The 16,852-nt window shown below is 35.3% G+C and overlaps 1 protein-coding gene across 1 annotated transcript; it reads right to left on the minus strand.

The window, feature by feature from the left end:
* Positions 1–8,734: 8,734 nt before the first annotated feature.
* Positions 8,735–16,718, minus strand: LOC18427695 (Rieske (2Fe-2S) domain-containing protein). The gene is made up of 3 exons (XM_006836744.4): positions 15,979–16,718; positions 9,617–9,877; positions 8,735–9,062 (listed from the first exon to the last, which is right to left on the minus strand). The coding sequence occupies exons 1-3, from the start codon at positions 16,381–16,383 to the stop codon at positions 8,868–8,870; spliced, it is 861 nt and encodes a 286-aa protein (XP_006836807.2). The 5' UTR covers positions 16,384–16,718; the 3' UTR covers positions 8,735–8,867.
* Positions 16,719–16,852: the final 134 nt, after the last annotated feature.

Raw genomic sequence — 16,852 nt, forward strand, 5'->3', positions numbered from 1 at the left:
GCTCGCTGGATTCTGGTATGAAAAAGCTATACAGGTGATTTCCAGCCAAATTCCCAGCAGGGGAAGGCTATTTCAAGTCGCTTTCCTTGTCCAATTTCCAGCACCGGAAGGTTATATTGGTCGGTTGTCGGACCAAATTTCTAACAGGAGAAGGTCATGTGGGTCAGTTTTCAGCTCAAACTTCCTGCATGGAAACTTTGCGAGTCAGTTTTGGGAGAGGAAGGCAATGTAGGATACTTTGTGGCAGGGGAAGCTATGTTAGTAGTTATCCAGTCGCGAGGGGAGGTTATGTGGATCAGTCTCCAGGTACAAGAAGCTTTGTGGGTCAGTTTTCAGGTCGAATATTCAACAAGGGGCGGTTATGTGGGTAAGTTTTCCGGTACGTGCAGGCTTTGTGGGTCAGTTTTCCGGTGGCTGGCTTGAGTGAGGTTTGGCTGGAAGTGGGAGAGAAATGTGAAGGGTTTTGTAGGGTTTGAGAAAGGGAAAGTCAGCGTTGAAGGGGTGCATGTCGGTCAGTTGGAGTCCTTTGAAACCTATGCTTTACTTTGAATTGGAAAAGTACGCGGTCAAATTTTTTAAATCCAAAGCAAATTTCCTTTTTGTGTGTAGGGCTTGTTCCCCCGTGAGCATATTGTATACTTACTCCTAAAAGAAAATAGAGCTTTTTTTTTTTTTGAGAAATAAATTTGTGATTAAATCACTAGATGGTTACTTTCAATAAAATAGTTGGATTTTGGGTTTTAAAACACGTCATTATGGTGGGATCTCTAGAAGTTTTTTTTTTTTTTCAGGCACGTATACACCGCCTAGTATGGTTAGCACTGAACGGGTTCGGTCCGATTGGTATAATAAATAAATGTCGGTTTGTTTGATCCACACCAAAAACCAGGTTTGATTCCCCGGTTTTGGCAGTAGCTAAAAAAGTTGGACAAATTTTTAATGTATTTATTTTAATTTAATTATTTTTTTATTTTTTATTTTTTTTTTGAAACCTAATCCAACTAGTTGGATAATGTAGTCGGTTGTACCCAAAGTGAATGCACGTCGTGCTCCCGCTGGGCACACAGTTTAGCTTTTATCATTTTGAATTATGTGATTTTAAAAATTTGGGATTCCTTTTTTTTTCTTTGCGATATATTTTGTTTACAATTTTGGTATAGAAACACAAGAGTTTGAGCGTGTGAGGATTTGATGCCGGAAACCAAAGTCCATAACTTTTGGGTTTAGGTTTCGTTGAATGGATGTACGACCAACATGTGGCTCCAAGTATTACTCACGTGAGCGTTGAATTTAATGTGGAGATGTTAATTCGAGAGAGAATCTAATTGGATGTTAAGCACCGAATTCAACTTATATCTTAAAAGGGAGAGAGAGAGAGATTGACTAAATAAAGTCATCAAGAGAGAGAGGGGGATTGACTAAAGAAAGTCATCTCTTGATTCTCTTGGAGTAGAGAGAACGGGAGCAAGGGTGAGAATTGACCCGATTCGGATATGAAATCAAGATTTTAGACCCTATTCGGATCCTCGTATGGATCTAAAAATTGAATTAAAAATTCAGATCCGAATTAAAACTTAGATTGGATCCACGTGCAGTGGATCCGATATGGATCTAACCCACATTCAGATCCAAATCCAAATCCAAATCCATCCACCTTTTTTAATAGTAAATTATATATATATATAAATTTTTAAAGGGACAAATTTATATAGAGCTCAGGCTCTAAGCAATCAAGTTAGAGCCTACCTAAAATGTTTCATTATAAGAGGTTGTTTTGATGCCCAAATATCTTCGAATTGATCATCTCGACATCATGATACATGGACGTGAGAAAAAAATGGATTTCAGGTTTTGTAAATTGTGTATTTTATAATGTATTTTTGGACTCTCAATTTTCAAAATTTTCAAGTTTTCATAAATATGTTGATCTACATTTTTTTTTGAAGCGTTAAACTTTATAAATAAAAATAAAAATATATTTTAAGGCTATCACAAAGATTTCTAGTATTGAAACCGCATTTCTTGATACTATTTGAAGGTAGGGTCTAATTTGATTGTTTAGAGCCTTGGCTCTATACAAGCCGCACCGGTTTTTAGAATAGTATAATATATAATATGGATTTGGATCCAATGTAACTATTCAGATTCCGATCTGGATCTAGATCCGGATCCGATATATACTATTCAGATTAGGATCTAGTTCCAAACATCTAGGATCCGGTTTGCACCCAAATCTGACCTAGATCTCATGCTTACCATTTGGATTTAAATCCAGATCCAATAAGATCTGGCTTCGATCCGACCCGTTCTCACCCCTAAAGGGGACTGAGAGTAAAGAAAGGCTTTTTTATTCGCCTCAACCGGATACATGAATGACTTTGGTGTATCATTTTGAAATCCACACAGTGCAAGTTGAGAGAGAGGGAGAGAGTGAAGGCCCACTTGAAAAGGGGAAGTTTGTTTTTTAGTTAAGTCGGTGTGGTGTGGTGTGGTGTGGTGGGGTTGAGGGAGGGGGCAGGCAGGGGGGGTTTGCCCGTTACCGGTTTCATTAATAAGGCCCATACCCCTTTCATTAATAAAAATAGAAGGAATATAGATCATAACTTTATGAATAAGATAATTGTACCAAATCATGCAGTAAAGATAAATTTAGCAGTCTAAAGTGCCAAACTGTAGCATCAGATAAAGGTGTTGTCTTTTTGGCCAATGTAAATTTAGCAGTCTAAAGTGCCAAACTGTAGCATCAGATAAAGGTGTTGTCTTTTTGGCCAATGTATCTGCTACCATGTTGGCCTCTTGATAGATGTGAAAATGAACAATGATGATTCACTTTCAATTTGGATTGAAAAATAGTCAAGTTTAATAGCCAGATCAACGCCCACCTTCAAAGTTTAAAATTCCACGTAATTGTTTGATGCAACACCAAATGGAGTAGCAAAAGGCAACAATAAAGGCACCATTGTTATCCTTGATGACAACGCCACCACCTACCATACTCGGGTTTTGAAAAGAAGCCCAATCAACATTAAGTTTAAAATTTTGAGGGTGAGGGAAAGACCAAGCAACCAAGACAGAGGTTTTAGATTTTTGTTGGCACCATGGGATCTATAAGTTTTCAATTATTGTCTTTCCTAACATGTGAAAGTCCCCAAGATTTTGAATCAACCAATCACAAACATGATGGATGATCTTTCTCAGCAAATGTTCTCTCCTTAAGACTTTCATCTAAAAAATTCTATGGTTGTGCTCCTCCCATATATACCAAATTGTGGTGAAAAAAAAGATTGCCAGACATTAAGAAGCCCATTTGATTTGAATATGAAGGCAATCCAACTCCTCATTATTGTAATGGATACACCTGAAATGAAACGCTTACTGCACTTCCATACAATTGATTTCCCTAGAAACGGTTAGAAAGCACATTGGAACAATAGATGCCGAATATTGTCATCATTATTTCTGCATAAAGGGTATATACAGAGTCCTTGGTGTTGAAGAAGGAATGAAGTGGGCAATCGTTGATGAAGGGCCAACAAAGAAAGCCACTTGGCTCTGAGGTTGCATTTTGAAGCTCAGAAGTCCCTTTTTGCCAAATAAAATCCCACACTGCTTTAACCGAAAACAACCTATTGGAGGGGTAAATCCATAATAAAAGATCTCTTTGTGGTTATAGTGGGAAAGTGAAACCCTTCACATTAATCAAATGACCCGGTATTGGAGTGGGTCCGAGGGAAGCTTTCTAAATAATCTGATACCTTAGATTTAGCAAGTAATCCAAAGTCTTGATGAACATTTGCATCATAAAATTCCCAAATGGATTTTTTTGATAACCATGAGTTTCCCCAGAAATCCGTTAACCGTCAATTGCCAATTACTCATATGACATTGTTTCTGAAATGAATTAGTCCATGTAGAATCCCCTTCCAAGCATAAAAACAACCTCCTCTTCTTAGCCCTCCATATAGAACAATTTTTAAAATATCAGTGCTTGGAGAAGAGTGCTAATAAAGAAAATAGATTATATAAAATCCTCCATGCAAACTTCATCAATCCTACAGTGTTGAAATCAGGAGTATTTCCACAAACTTCATCAATCCTACAGTGTTGAAATCAGGGGTATTTCCAATGCCAAGAACCTCCTCTTTAAGATTAAGGCACACAATTTTCCACTTCATATAGATAGTTAGCTTGGTATTCTTTTTGTGTAGATATCTCTCCTATCAAGGTAAGGATCCTTAGAATTGGAACAGCCATTTGACAAGCTAATAACTCCTTTTTATGGATGTTGCCAAAAAAAAAACTTTCCTTTCTTTTTTTCATTTGATCATTTGAAGTGAAAGACTTCACCTTATTTGTTCTATTTACGACAACGATGAATGAAATTCTCACTGTACTTATTTTTCTTCCCACTTTTAAACATTGGGTTCATGTGAAGGAAAAAATGTATTAATAGATAAAAAAATATGTACCAGTTTTCCTGAACTGACGGTATTGTTACAAAAGTTATGTATTTTGAAGTGAACTGTACCAGTGAAAGAGCATATATATTATATAACTAATCCCTTGGGACTTGGGAGGATATTTTCAATTTAAAATTTTGGGAACCACCTAAGAATCCTATATGCTAATTTTTAAAAGAAAAATTGAATTGTAAGTTTTCTAGTACTTAGATATCATCTTTGAAAAAGGGTGCACTTTGCATATGGATGCATCCGTAGGTGTAGAGGTAAGGTGCACTTTCAAATTTTATCATGGTATATAATTTGGATGTAAAATGTTCTTAGGATTATCTCAAAATCTATTTTTATATCTAATTATAAAATTTTCAATTTTAAAAATAATTAAAATCAAGTAGATATATAAACATGAAAATCCTGAAAATGGACGGTGTAGATAATATGTTGTACAATGCACTATTTTTTAGAGTTAAATTCTTTTTATTTTTCATGGTCATACATCTCAATGTCAAGATGATCAATCAAAGAGTTTTTCAACATTAAAACTACCTTTTCCTTTGGATTTTTAAGGGGCATCCGTAGTTCTACATTATAAGGTAGCATCCTTATATAAGCTTTTTTGTTAGAAAAATAGGCGGTCGTTGGTCAATTTTGAGACATTTTTTTTTTTTTTCAAAGTGCATAGAGAATGTGATTTGAATTCTTTTTATTGAAGTTAGTCTATGAGTTGAAAACATATTATCTCTAAAATTTAGAAGTACAATTACTCCTATATGGGGTTTCAACCAAGGGAATAAATAAACAGTATGTTCCGGTAGGATCCAGAAATCTTTGAAACTTGGAAATGAAAAAGCAAACAGAAAGTTCCAACTCCGGAAGGTCGTTTAGAAAGCACTCAATGATGCCGCCCTGTCAGTTTATCAAATAAAATAAACTAGCAAGCAATTATTGAGGGTGTGGTTTCCATAAGGGTGCAACCTTAAACAATCCAATTAGGGTGCATCTTCAAAATTTGTCCTGACCTATAATTTTCATGTAAAATATTTTTAGAATTATCTCAAAATCTATTTTCTTATTTAATGATAAAATTTTAAAATAATTAAAATCAAGTAGATCTATAAAAATATGAAAATCCTGAAAATGGATGGTCTTGATAATGTGTTATAAGATGTCCTATTTATGGGACTCAAAATCCTTTTTTTTTTTCATAGTCATACATCTCGATGTCAAGATGATCAATTAGAAAGTTTTTCAATATTAAGACAACCTTTTTCGATGGATTTTTGAGTTGCATCCGTAGTTCTACATTTTAAGGTTGCAACCTTATATAAACTTTTTCTTTACATATAAATAAATTTTTTTTTTTTGAAAAAAGTCCTTTAATTTTGAAGATTAAGGATAATGTTTTCAAGAAGGAAGAAGGTTATATAAGGCGTCAACCTTATACTATGAAAGTAGTGCATATGTAACATTATTATAATGTTTGGAAATCCTTTAATTGGTCCTTTCAACCTCGAGGTTTATGGATATGAAAAAAAAAATCAAGTCATGAAAATTATTATAACACATCCTTTGGATTGTCTATGTTCAAGATTTTCAAGTGTTTAAAGATACTCTCGATATACCCTACATTTAGAGTTTTAAATTTCATCGCAAGGGTGAAAACATATTTTTAAGCCTTCATACGAATTTCTAACACAAAAACTGATCCTTTTTTTGGTTGGGTCTAGAGGTGCACCATATCTTAATTGTGTATAGTTAACACTTTATGTAAACCACTCTGTTTCAAATAAAAATAAAAATAATAATCCACAAATAGGGAGAGAATTTCTCGCTATGTGTTTATAACATTAAAGCAACATGTTTCAAAGGATTTTTTAAGTGTATCTTTAGTTTTATATTTTAAAGTTGCAACCTTATATAAACTATTTTCATATAAATATCTAAAAATATTATTTATAATTTTGGATAAATATAAAACATTTATGGAAAAATATTCCCGTACACCCTATTTTTGGTTTTCATAGCTCAATAGACCCAATAATTTAAAATATATCTCCTAATCCCCTGACTAACTTTTCTCACTTTTAACTATTGTTTTGGCCCTAACAAATATAAAAAAAACATGCTCATTTTAAATCTCTTTATGTGATATATTCCCCTCAAATTTCTCTCTCTTCTATGAGATTTTCCCAAATCCCTTCTCTCTCTTCATTTTACCCGACTTTCTCTCTCTAGGTCTTTCGCTCTCTCTCTCTCTCTACACCATGTTTCTTGAAACCCTCTCTTTCATTTTGGATTCCAAAACAGGCACAATCTACATACAGTCAATCACCATGCAAAGAATATCCAACCAATCAATAGAAAAAATCTATAGAAATCAAGCAAATGTATAAAGAAAAATAAACCATGGAGAGAGAGTGGAAAAATAGGGAGAGAGAGAGAGAGAAAAAAAGTTTGGGAAAAGTTATGGAGAGAGATTTAAGAGAAAATTACGTGATTAGAGAAAAATGATGGTGTTTAGAAATGATGTCTTTATTATATTTGTTTGAGACAAAACAATAAGTTTAAAGGGGATAAAGTTAGCTTAAGGGGCTAAAAGATACAAGGCTTAGAATTTTTATGAATCAATATATGTTTTGAAACCTTGAGTTTATTGAGATATAAATCTTAAAAATGAGGGATATAAAGATATTTTCCCAACATTTATTAAACGAGTAGGGTCGGGAGGCATTTGAGTCTTAAGATTTGCGGCCTAAGGTTGAAGAGGTCAAATGCTCCTTTGGCCTTTTCAAAGTTGCAAAGGATGAACAATTACGGATATTTCAATAATTTAATCCCCAATAAGCCTCAACTGAATGACAAAAAAAATTCTACTTTTTTAAGGTTGCAAATAAGAAATGCACTTTTGAAGATTAATAGTGAAGAACAACTACGGCTTTTTTATCTTTTGGCGCCCAAATGCCTTAAAAAAATATTCCAACTTGTTCTTTATTACTGATCCTAAACATTGTGTTTCTTATTTCAACAAGCTAAGGCATTTTTTACATTCAGTTGGGACCTCCTGGAAGTCAAATTACTAAAATTCCCCTAATTGTTTCTCCTTCCGAATCTTGAATAAAGATAATTTTGAAATTTCAAGATTTTATTAGGAGAGGTATCTAAGAAGAATGAAAAAGAAAAAATAACCCTTCAAATATTTGATCCCTTTAAGAATTTTGTAAATGATATTTTCCTTTTATTTATGTTGAGAGAGAGAGATAGAGTGACTTCCATGACTCAAACATTGTAAAAAAAAGCATAGACAGCACGTATGTGTTTTGGGGGCCTCGCCGTCGACTGGGATGGATAGGGAGAATTCACATAGGAATTAAGATACAAGTTAGAATATAATTATTATTCATTAATTAATATCCATAATATTTAATTTTGGATATCATACATTCACAAAATGTCAATTTCATCTAAAGTTTAACTCTTCACAAAATATAAGTCCAAATTAGTAAATATTCCATCTACAAGTATGAAAAAATATCAAACAAGTAAAATAAAACTAATAGGATATCAAAACATCACTCATTGTACAACATAAGAACCAATTATTCATAAAAGAATTCGATATAAGACCAATTTTATCATCCAAACAAGTTAATAATCAATTAATCATAAAAAAAAAAATTCAAATTTTCAACTACAAACATACATACAAATATATCATATATGGAAAAAAGTTTAAAAAAATAGTCAAATAATTCAAAACATAATTTGCTGTAGCATAAGAAAAGTAAAACCCTTATTCAAGTATCATAATAGTATAATGCTCTAAAAATATCAAAATGAAAACGATATCGGCTCAAACCGCATCTATTCGATAGCCAAAAGTCCTTACTATTGACCACTAGAAGCTTCAAAACTGCCATGAAGCATTGCCTTTGATTTCGGAAAAAATCGAAAATTTATCGATCTTTCAATAAATCACAAAATAGAAGGTTTTGAGGAGTTTTTGTCTCTCTAGATAGCACGGATTTAGTTTTGGGGGTTTAGAATGTCCCCCAAAACCCTTTACCCTCCCCTTTTTTTTTTGGAGGGGGGAAAGGGGGAGGGAATTACTATTTTAACTGTAGCAGAGGGCATTTTTCTGCTCTCAGCAACCTGCATCGAGGCGGCACCGTCGCTATAGCGCCTAGGTGGTGCCTTGCCCGCCTAGACGCAAGCCTCCTTGGTGCTTCACCTAGGCGTTTCAGGCGTTTGGCCACCTAAGCGGCTGGGTGGCCGAATTTTCAAACACGACTCAAATAATTACAAGCAATGAATGTACATCTTTACACTTGCTGAAATCTATATAGAGAAGAACCTTAAAATATATATAAAAAATAAAAAGTAAAACAGAAAAATTAAAAAGAAAATGGGTTATGAGGAGCTAAATGCCTTTGATGCAGCATAAAGAAAGTCCAAGAAGCCTGTGCCCCTGAGGAGTCCTTTCCCAGTCAACAACTCAAAATCAAGAAGCAAGAGAAACCCAATAACAGCAGCCTTTCCATTGATCAACTCATTCTTAGTTGTGAAACCAAACCCCTCCAACCCTTCATCAACCACCATTCTCACCTGCATATCCATCAATCTTTGTATTAACAGTCATGGAATTCTAGCTGGAGTCTCTCCCAGAGAGGCTGTCTATGTAGAGAGATTGGGAGAGGAGACAGAGGTCTTTTAAGTAGAAAGAACATAAAGTAGAGAGAAAGGGAGGGGGGGGGCTGCTGTATATGTAGAGAGAGCGAGGAGAGAAAGAGGTCTACTAAGTAGAGAGAACATAAAAGTACATAGAGAGAGGATGAAAGGTTTTCTATGATTTCCTATGTGAGAGAAGATCACTTTGGAAGAAAGTAAGTTCATGCCAAGTGCCATCCATGTTAGGATCGGATTCACCATGCGAAATCCTCATACTTTCAAACCCAAATACAAAAATCACTTAATCGCTATATAAAAAAAAAACAAAAAAGAACACAAAGTTCTGCTGCTGCAAGAAAAAAGTTATGCAGAGAGAGAGAGAGAGTGAGAGAGAGAGAACACAAGAAAAGAATACCTCATCCAGACACATATCTGATGCACTATGTATCCATAACAGTAAAGAGAGAAAAATTAAGCCGCACAAGTATTACCTCATCCACATTGACATCAGATGCAGTGACACCAGGTTGAGCTTTCCCACTGAAAACTATCTCTGCAGAGCCTCTTGATCTCACCCCTCCTTTCATGCTTATGTATATGTTCTCTGAGTCTGTTTTCACGGGATAAACAAGGAGTGTTCGAAGAGGTGGAGTGAGAACTCTGAGAACTGGGTTATTTGGGTACCATTCCTTAATTGTCCCAGTCCTTAAATCGAACGTGCTATCTGTTGAGGGGCAAACTATGCATCCATCCTACACAGAGTTCACCATATTTATAACTGAAATTGTGAACGACAAGTCAAAACTGCACACGAATTCACAATGTTCATGACCAACATATCAAGCAACATTAAATAAATCTATTATCGAAATTTCAAATAACAGGTAAACTTAAAAGATGAGTTCCATCTCTAATTAACCACTGTAATAACATAGGCATTAACAAGAGTTCTTACTACCAATATTCAGATTATGAAAACAACAAAAGAACTGTGGCACTACTCTTTATATTAATGTCCATATTACATATACAGACAGGCATTTCACAGTCAAGCAATTGGGTCTCAGGAGAGAAATTTCATCCATGCAAAGAACATCAAAAGTTTAAAAGCCTGCATTCACTAGTAGATCTTATTATGAATGAGGTTGAGAACTACACCAAAAAGCAATAGTTCAAAATTCACCCTACCAACTTAGAAGAAATTCAGTCCTATTTTATTAGTAAAATTGGAAATTCGATTCATCCCTACCAGGCTTTAGAAAGTTACAAAAGATCTTACCTAATTTAGTGTCGAGGAAATTCAGTAATGAAAATCTTGATATGTTTTCGTCCAACTATATTTGACACAACCCAGGCAATATTTGACACCACCCTCGTGCCTGGGTTAGAAACCACTAATATGGAGATTCGCCCAAACTATCCAGTTTTGACTAGTTTCAACAAAAATTGGTCTCTCATCCATCCAGTCCAGAACTCTCTACACACACTCGGGATCAAATTCAGCAATTTGTAAACCATGCTTTTCACCAATATGTTCAATATTGTATTAAAATCAAAGAAGGCCCAAATCTACCCAATCCCTCCAACATTTCACATTCCTATGCATTTTATTTTCCTAGGAGCCACCCTTTTCTCTTGTTCCTTGCATAGCTATCCTCATAACAAGGAATGGGATAAAAAAGAGTCAAAGATAGTTTCTTGGTTGGCAAGAAAATTTACTTCCCAAAGTAGCTAACGGAACAATCTTTCATCTTCTTTCCAATGAACTTGTGCACCTCAATAGGTAACTCCTACCATAAACTTCATCATCATCGTCAAAGCCTTTTCTCAACTAATTGGGGTCAGCTACACGAATTCCGGACTGCCATTCTACTCTATTAAGGACCATACCCTTAGTGAAGCCATAAGTCCCTATATCGTTTCTCACTACTTCCAACCTCGTTCTTTGGGCCTACTCCTTACGCTTTTTTAGCCTTCCACTTGAACTAATTCGCACCTCTTGAACTAATAATTGAAAATTTCTTGCTCCCTCTTTCCCTCCTTAAACAACCGAATATGTTTCATTCCATCATCAACCATCAACTTGGAAGATGAATGGCCCACGATCATAACAACATCAACAAACTTAACTTTTCACTTCCCAGAGTCTATAAAACCATTCTGATCAATGAGAGGGGATCCTTCATATTTTGAACATGGTGAAGCACAAAGCAAACCCCCAAGCAGCACAAATCATTGTTCTTAGAGTAACTACAATGAAAACTCATCCATCATATATCTCAAGGGTGAGGCACAACGGCTCAGCGGTATTATTCTGAGTACACTTCCTTTAACTTGGAATGACCGATCAAGGGGGTTCTTGCTTGCCTAAATGAGTTGGTGGATGTAAATGAAACAAATGTCTCTTCAGTAGCATTTAGAATTCTTCTCGAATAAAGAGATTTCGAATTTGTTTCGTCATTGTGTTGTCTTCTCTGGTTGTTTTGGGGTTTGTTTGTTTTCATATCCTACAAAGACACATTTGACCATATCACCCATAAAAATGTAAACATTTCTAAGAAGTGTTACCAAGACTGGTGCCTTGGCCAGTTTGGTCCAAGAAAAAGCTAGATTTGGTGAAAAATTGATCTAAACCAATGCTTGATCAGTTGGACCAACAAACAAGATTAGGTAGACTTTTTGTAATATATATATATATATATATATATATATATATATATATATATATATATGAAAAAACCTAAAACAAGCCTATAATCGAAGTGCTGCAGTGTTTCGTCATCGCCACGGACTTGCTATGTCCGTGGCAGTTCATTGAACGGACCCACAACAGACAACTCGCCATCTGTTGCGGTTTCACGTGAATTTTATACCGTCACGAACCTAGCATATCCGTGAAGGTACCGCCATGGACATGCTAGGTCCGTGGCGGTCAAAAAATGCACGTCATTTGATTTTTTTGGACGGTGATGAGCCTATGGGCGAAAACACTATTTATTTTTGCCCATAAGCATTGCTAGTCTCTTCCATATATATATATATATATATAATTTTATTTTATTTATTTATTATTATTTTTATGGGCAAAAACACTATTTATTTTCACCCATAAGCATTGCTAGTCTCGCCCATAAGCATTGCAAATTATTTTTTTTATATTTTTATTAGGTGCGGCTTGATGAGAAGAACACACGCTCCAAATTTCAAGTGATTTGGATTTGTAAAAAAAATTAAAATTCAAACACTACCGGACATCTGTGATCGTCAGATCGGTCCAGATTCAATTTGGATGTTGGGCTCATTTTTTCTTGTGAGCTAGTGGGCTCACCCAAGCATCTTCTTATATAACACATACACACACACACACACACACACACATACACACACACACACACACATATATATATATATATATATATATATATATATATATATATATATATATATATATATATATATATATATATATATATATATATATATATAATATTTTCTTACTATTTGAAATTGGTCCAATCAGTTCCACTAGTGGTCAGACCACTTTTGACTGGATAGGTCGAACTGGACAAGATCTTTGACAAGTCATTGGCTGGTCCGGCACTAAAGACATTGTTTCTAAGTGTGAGTGCAGAAGAGTTGGTAGCTAATTAAAAGTTCAAGGGACATCATCTAAGATACGATGTTACATAACATGCTAAACATACAAGTGTTAACCAAACTTCCCATGATACCTATAGTATATGATATACAATACGAATAAATAAAATTATGGATTTTGATGTGATTAATCAAAATTTATGATACGTCTATACAGCATGATATAATTTGAATATTTTAATATCTATAGCTAGAGCATACAACATGATACTCAAATATAAAGCAGGCAAGGTACTAACAAAATAAAGAACCATAAAGATATATCATAACTCTATAGCTATATATCATAATTTAGGTACCATATAAGCAAACTCATACTTTGTATGCCTGGCCTGGATTTTTTTGATATCCCAGCTCCATGTATTATGTCCATATCTATGCATTTTAGGCCAGCATGTTGTCATTTTCTCCAATACCTAGACAGATAGGTAGAGATCTCATGGCTCTAAAGCAGTTTTAGGAACAATGCAGCTGTAGTAGGCCTTGCCATACATGCTCTTTCCTTCATGCTGTCATCCATTTAAAAGTTCCTTATTGAGTCGCTCTTCCAGCTTGATCCCTAAAAGATCTCGAACAAAAAGTTTAGATAATCAAAGAACTTAGGACTACCATTGGTATTGTTCCAGAGATCTAAGGGAGTTCTGTTGAAGCTTATCGGCAGTTTAAGAAGTATGTTTAGTGGACAGCCCCTTCATCAGGCTCTCTTTGCTTTCCAAGGGCTTGTTCTTCTAAATTATATTTTCCTTATTTTACAAACAAAATTGTTTTAAGTTCCCACTGTGCTCAAGTCAAGTAACACAAGGAATCTACAATCATGTTGACAAACAGGGCGTTGAGCACATATGATTTAACCTCCTAGGGAGGTTTGTTTCAATTTAGTTCTCTCTCCTATTTTTTCCTTGCATCATGTCATCCTATTTGTTTCCTTTCTCTCACTCTCTCTGGAAAGCTCATCGACTCCTTTAAGAACTAGCAGTTTTGAAAGTCCAATTTCTTTTTCTGAAAATTGGAAAATGTCGTTCTTGAATATTTTGTAATGTCTTCCTTGCAAAGTCTTATGGTATTGCATCAACCCACTAGATAATTAGTAGCAACATGATTTTAATGCTTCTTAATTGTTCTGTCTCATGTAGGGTTTGATTCAACTGCTTGTACTGTGAAAAGTGGAAGCATTTTTCATTGCAGTTGGAAATTTATACCAGTCTGTTATGGTGACCATAGTAGAACTCCGGACGAACATTTAAAAAACCAAATTATAACCTTGGTAATTCAATAAACCAATGCTCAATTACTCAGCATGGGCTCAGGAATCAGCCCCTGCCCAATCTGAGTAACTCGGGCAAGTCGGAGTGTATGCGCCTGAGTCATGTAGGAGCCCAAGAAGGGTAAAAAATAGAGAAATAAAATATATAAAATTTGCTAAAAAAATCAGTAAAAAGCAACTGAAGCTATGGTAAGCATTTAAAGTCCATAAAAATGGAAAAAAAAAAAAAAAAAAAGTATAGAAGAGGGAATATGAAAAAAAATTCATTTATAGTTTGAAACAATTCAGAAAAAATAAAAAAAAAAGGAAAAATAGAAAAATACGGCATATAACCAGAAAAATTCATAAATAATCATAAAAAACATAAAAATTATATAGAAATATATTTATACATCATCTCTTAGCGATTTAGTAATAAAATTATATAGAAATAATATCACTTTTTAGTTAGTACACCAAATTCGCCTCGGCACCCTGCCAAGGCCAAGTAAATTGGCTGACTTGAAGTCGACACGGCTGAGTCTTTGAACACTTCTATAAACACATAGAATGTCAGCCAATTGTCTCAAGTGCTACTTTAAGCAAAAAAGTATCAATATCTTTGTGACACATATTGCTTGAGGAAATTTTAGTCGCACGAAGTGAGAAGTAGGGGAAAGAGCAAGTGTACGTTGTAAGGATTTCGTGGAGGATGGCTAAGATTGAAGAATATGGTAAAGAGGCAGTTCCTAAAAATCTTGAGAGAAAATGTAGGTTTTAAGGATTTGATGGAGGATTGCTAGGATTGAAGAACTGCAAAAGGCATGAAATCATGCCTAAGGTTTTATCTCCTTCCAAAAATTAAGCAAATAATTGGTTTTAAAACACACAAGAAAAGGGTTCTTTTAATACTATTTACACAAGAATATGGAGCAAAATGTGAATATATCCAGACCGGCACTAAAGCACCAACTGTGAATATGCATTATCTATCGCCAATTCAGTGATCTAGGAATGTTTTCCATCTACATATGGCGCAAGCATTCATATATAGAAAGCATCAGGAAGAAATATAAATGGACCTTACCACAAGTTTAATAAACTTCAAGTCTTGAGAAGCCTACTGTTATTATCTTCAAGCATGAACATTTAATAGCATAATAAATTATCAGTGGTCTCCAAATGCATGCTCGTGTCGAGGATGATATCGTTGAGATATCCAAAGAAAAAGTTCAATTGTAAAGAGAACAAAAATGAAGCAAAAAAATCATCTAAATTTCAGAATTCCACTTTCCTAATAGACCAAATTTCTGGACTACTTGAGCAACATCACAGCCCAAATTTATGGTACATTTCAGGCAAATTCCCCATCTTCATAATTCTAGGCCAAGCCAAATTTCAGCCTGAGTTCATTGAACTTTAACCAATTCATTCTACCAACTATTCCTCATTTCCTGGGAGGTTTGGGCCAAATTTTGGAAAATTTTCACCAAATCTGCCAAAAAAAGAGAAGAAATCTAGCGATTTCAGTGCAATTAATAAAATGAGATTCTTATTGTTGCCAGATTTTGATCCTAAGTATTGGCATTATTTTCACCACCAAGAAGGGTCCAATAAAAATATCTTCCATTAAAGCGATCCCAACTTTCACCTTATTTTCGGCAAACTTCAGACCTGACAAAACCCAATGTAATCTATGTTTTGGGAAAAATTTCAGTGAAATACTTCTATCTCGACTCCCATCCAACATCCAGTGAAATACTAAACTGCTGAAACAAAATATCACCAAATTTTCAGCAAACTGTTTCTTTTTCCTTTTTCTTTTCTTTTTTTTACTTTCTAGGGAATCCATTATTCTACCTAATGAGAGAGAGAGAGAGAGAGAGAGAGAGAGAGAGAGAGAGAGAGAGAGAGAGAGAGAGAGAGAGAGAGAGAGAGAGAGAGAGAGAAGACCTGTGTGAGCTTAGCATTCAGAAGGCCTTCACTGTAGGCCCCTTCCGCCGGAGACCTATTCTCGATGGCTAAGACGTCATCTTTGTACCATAACAGCAAAATGGTCTCTCCACTCTGTATAATCACACGCCTTTCTCCCTTTGGCAGAGCAGCCAAAGGGACCACAGGAACCCAATTCACACCATTGGAATCAGACTGCTTCTCTTCTTCATCTGATACAACTGAAGCCTCTGTTGCATCGCATTTTATGGAGAGATGAATTGACGGGGGATAGCGTTTCGTGATGAAGGATTTGTGGGGGACAAGACAAAGAGGAATTCGGGCTGAGGGGTATTTTCTGGAGTTGAAGGGAGGTGGAATTTGGGGTCGAGGAGTGAGAATGGCTGTGAATTCCGAGGCCGCCATGGTTGGGGTGGAGAGAGGAAGGATTTGTCAAAAAAAAAAAGAAAAAAGGAGAGAGTAAGGGGGGATGGGGTAGAGTATAGACCCCACTTAGACAGAGAGAAGCATTATGGATCAGGTTTGGGTGAAGAGAAAGAGAGACCAAACTGAGAGACAGAAAGTTATGCGTGTAAATTAGTTTTAACTTTAGAGAGAGGAGAGCATAGACTCCACACAAACACAGGGTCAATGTGGTAGTATTCCAGAGAATCCAGACCACAAAGAAAGAAACGGCACTCTGTGTGTGTGAGAGAGAGAAGTCTTCCAGAAAACAAAGAAAGAAACGGCAATGTGTGCGTGAGAGAGAGAGAGAGAGGGGGGGCACCTTGGTGCAACGATGGGGGAATGAGTAAGCAAGGCCACTAGTTTGGAAGTGTAGACAAAATCAACCGTTTGATAGATTTTAAAAACAATGACCAAACTGCCCATTACT

This window comes from Amborella trichopoda, chromosome 11 (assembly GCF_054954075.1).
Source record: "Amborella trichopoda isolate Santa Cruz 75 chromosome 11, AtrichopodaSantaCruz75HAP2 v2.0, whole genome shotgun sequence".
NCBI lineage: Eukaryota > Viridiplantae > Streptophyta > Magnoliopsida > Amborellales > Amborellaceae > Amborella > Amborella trichopoda.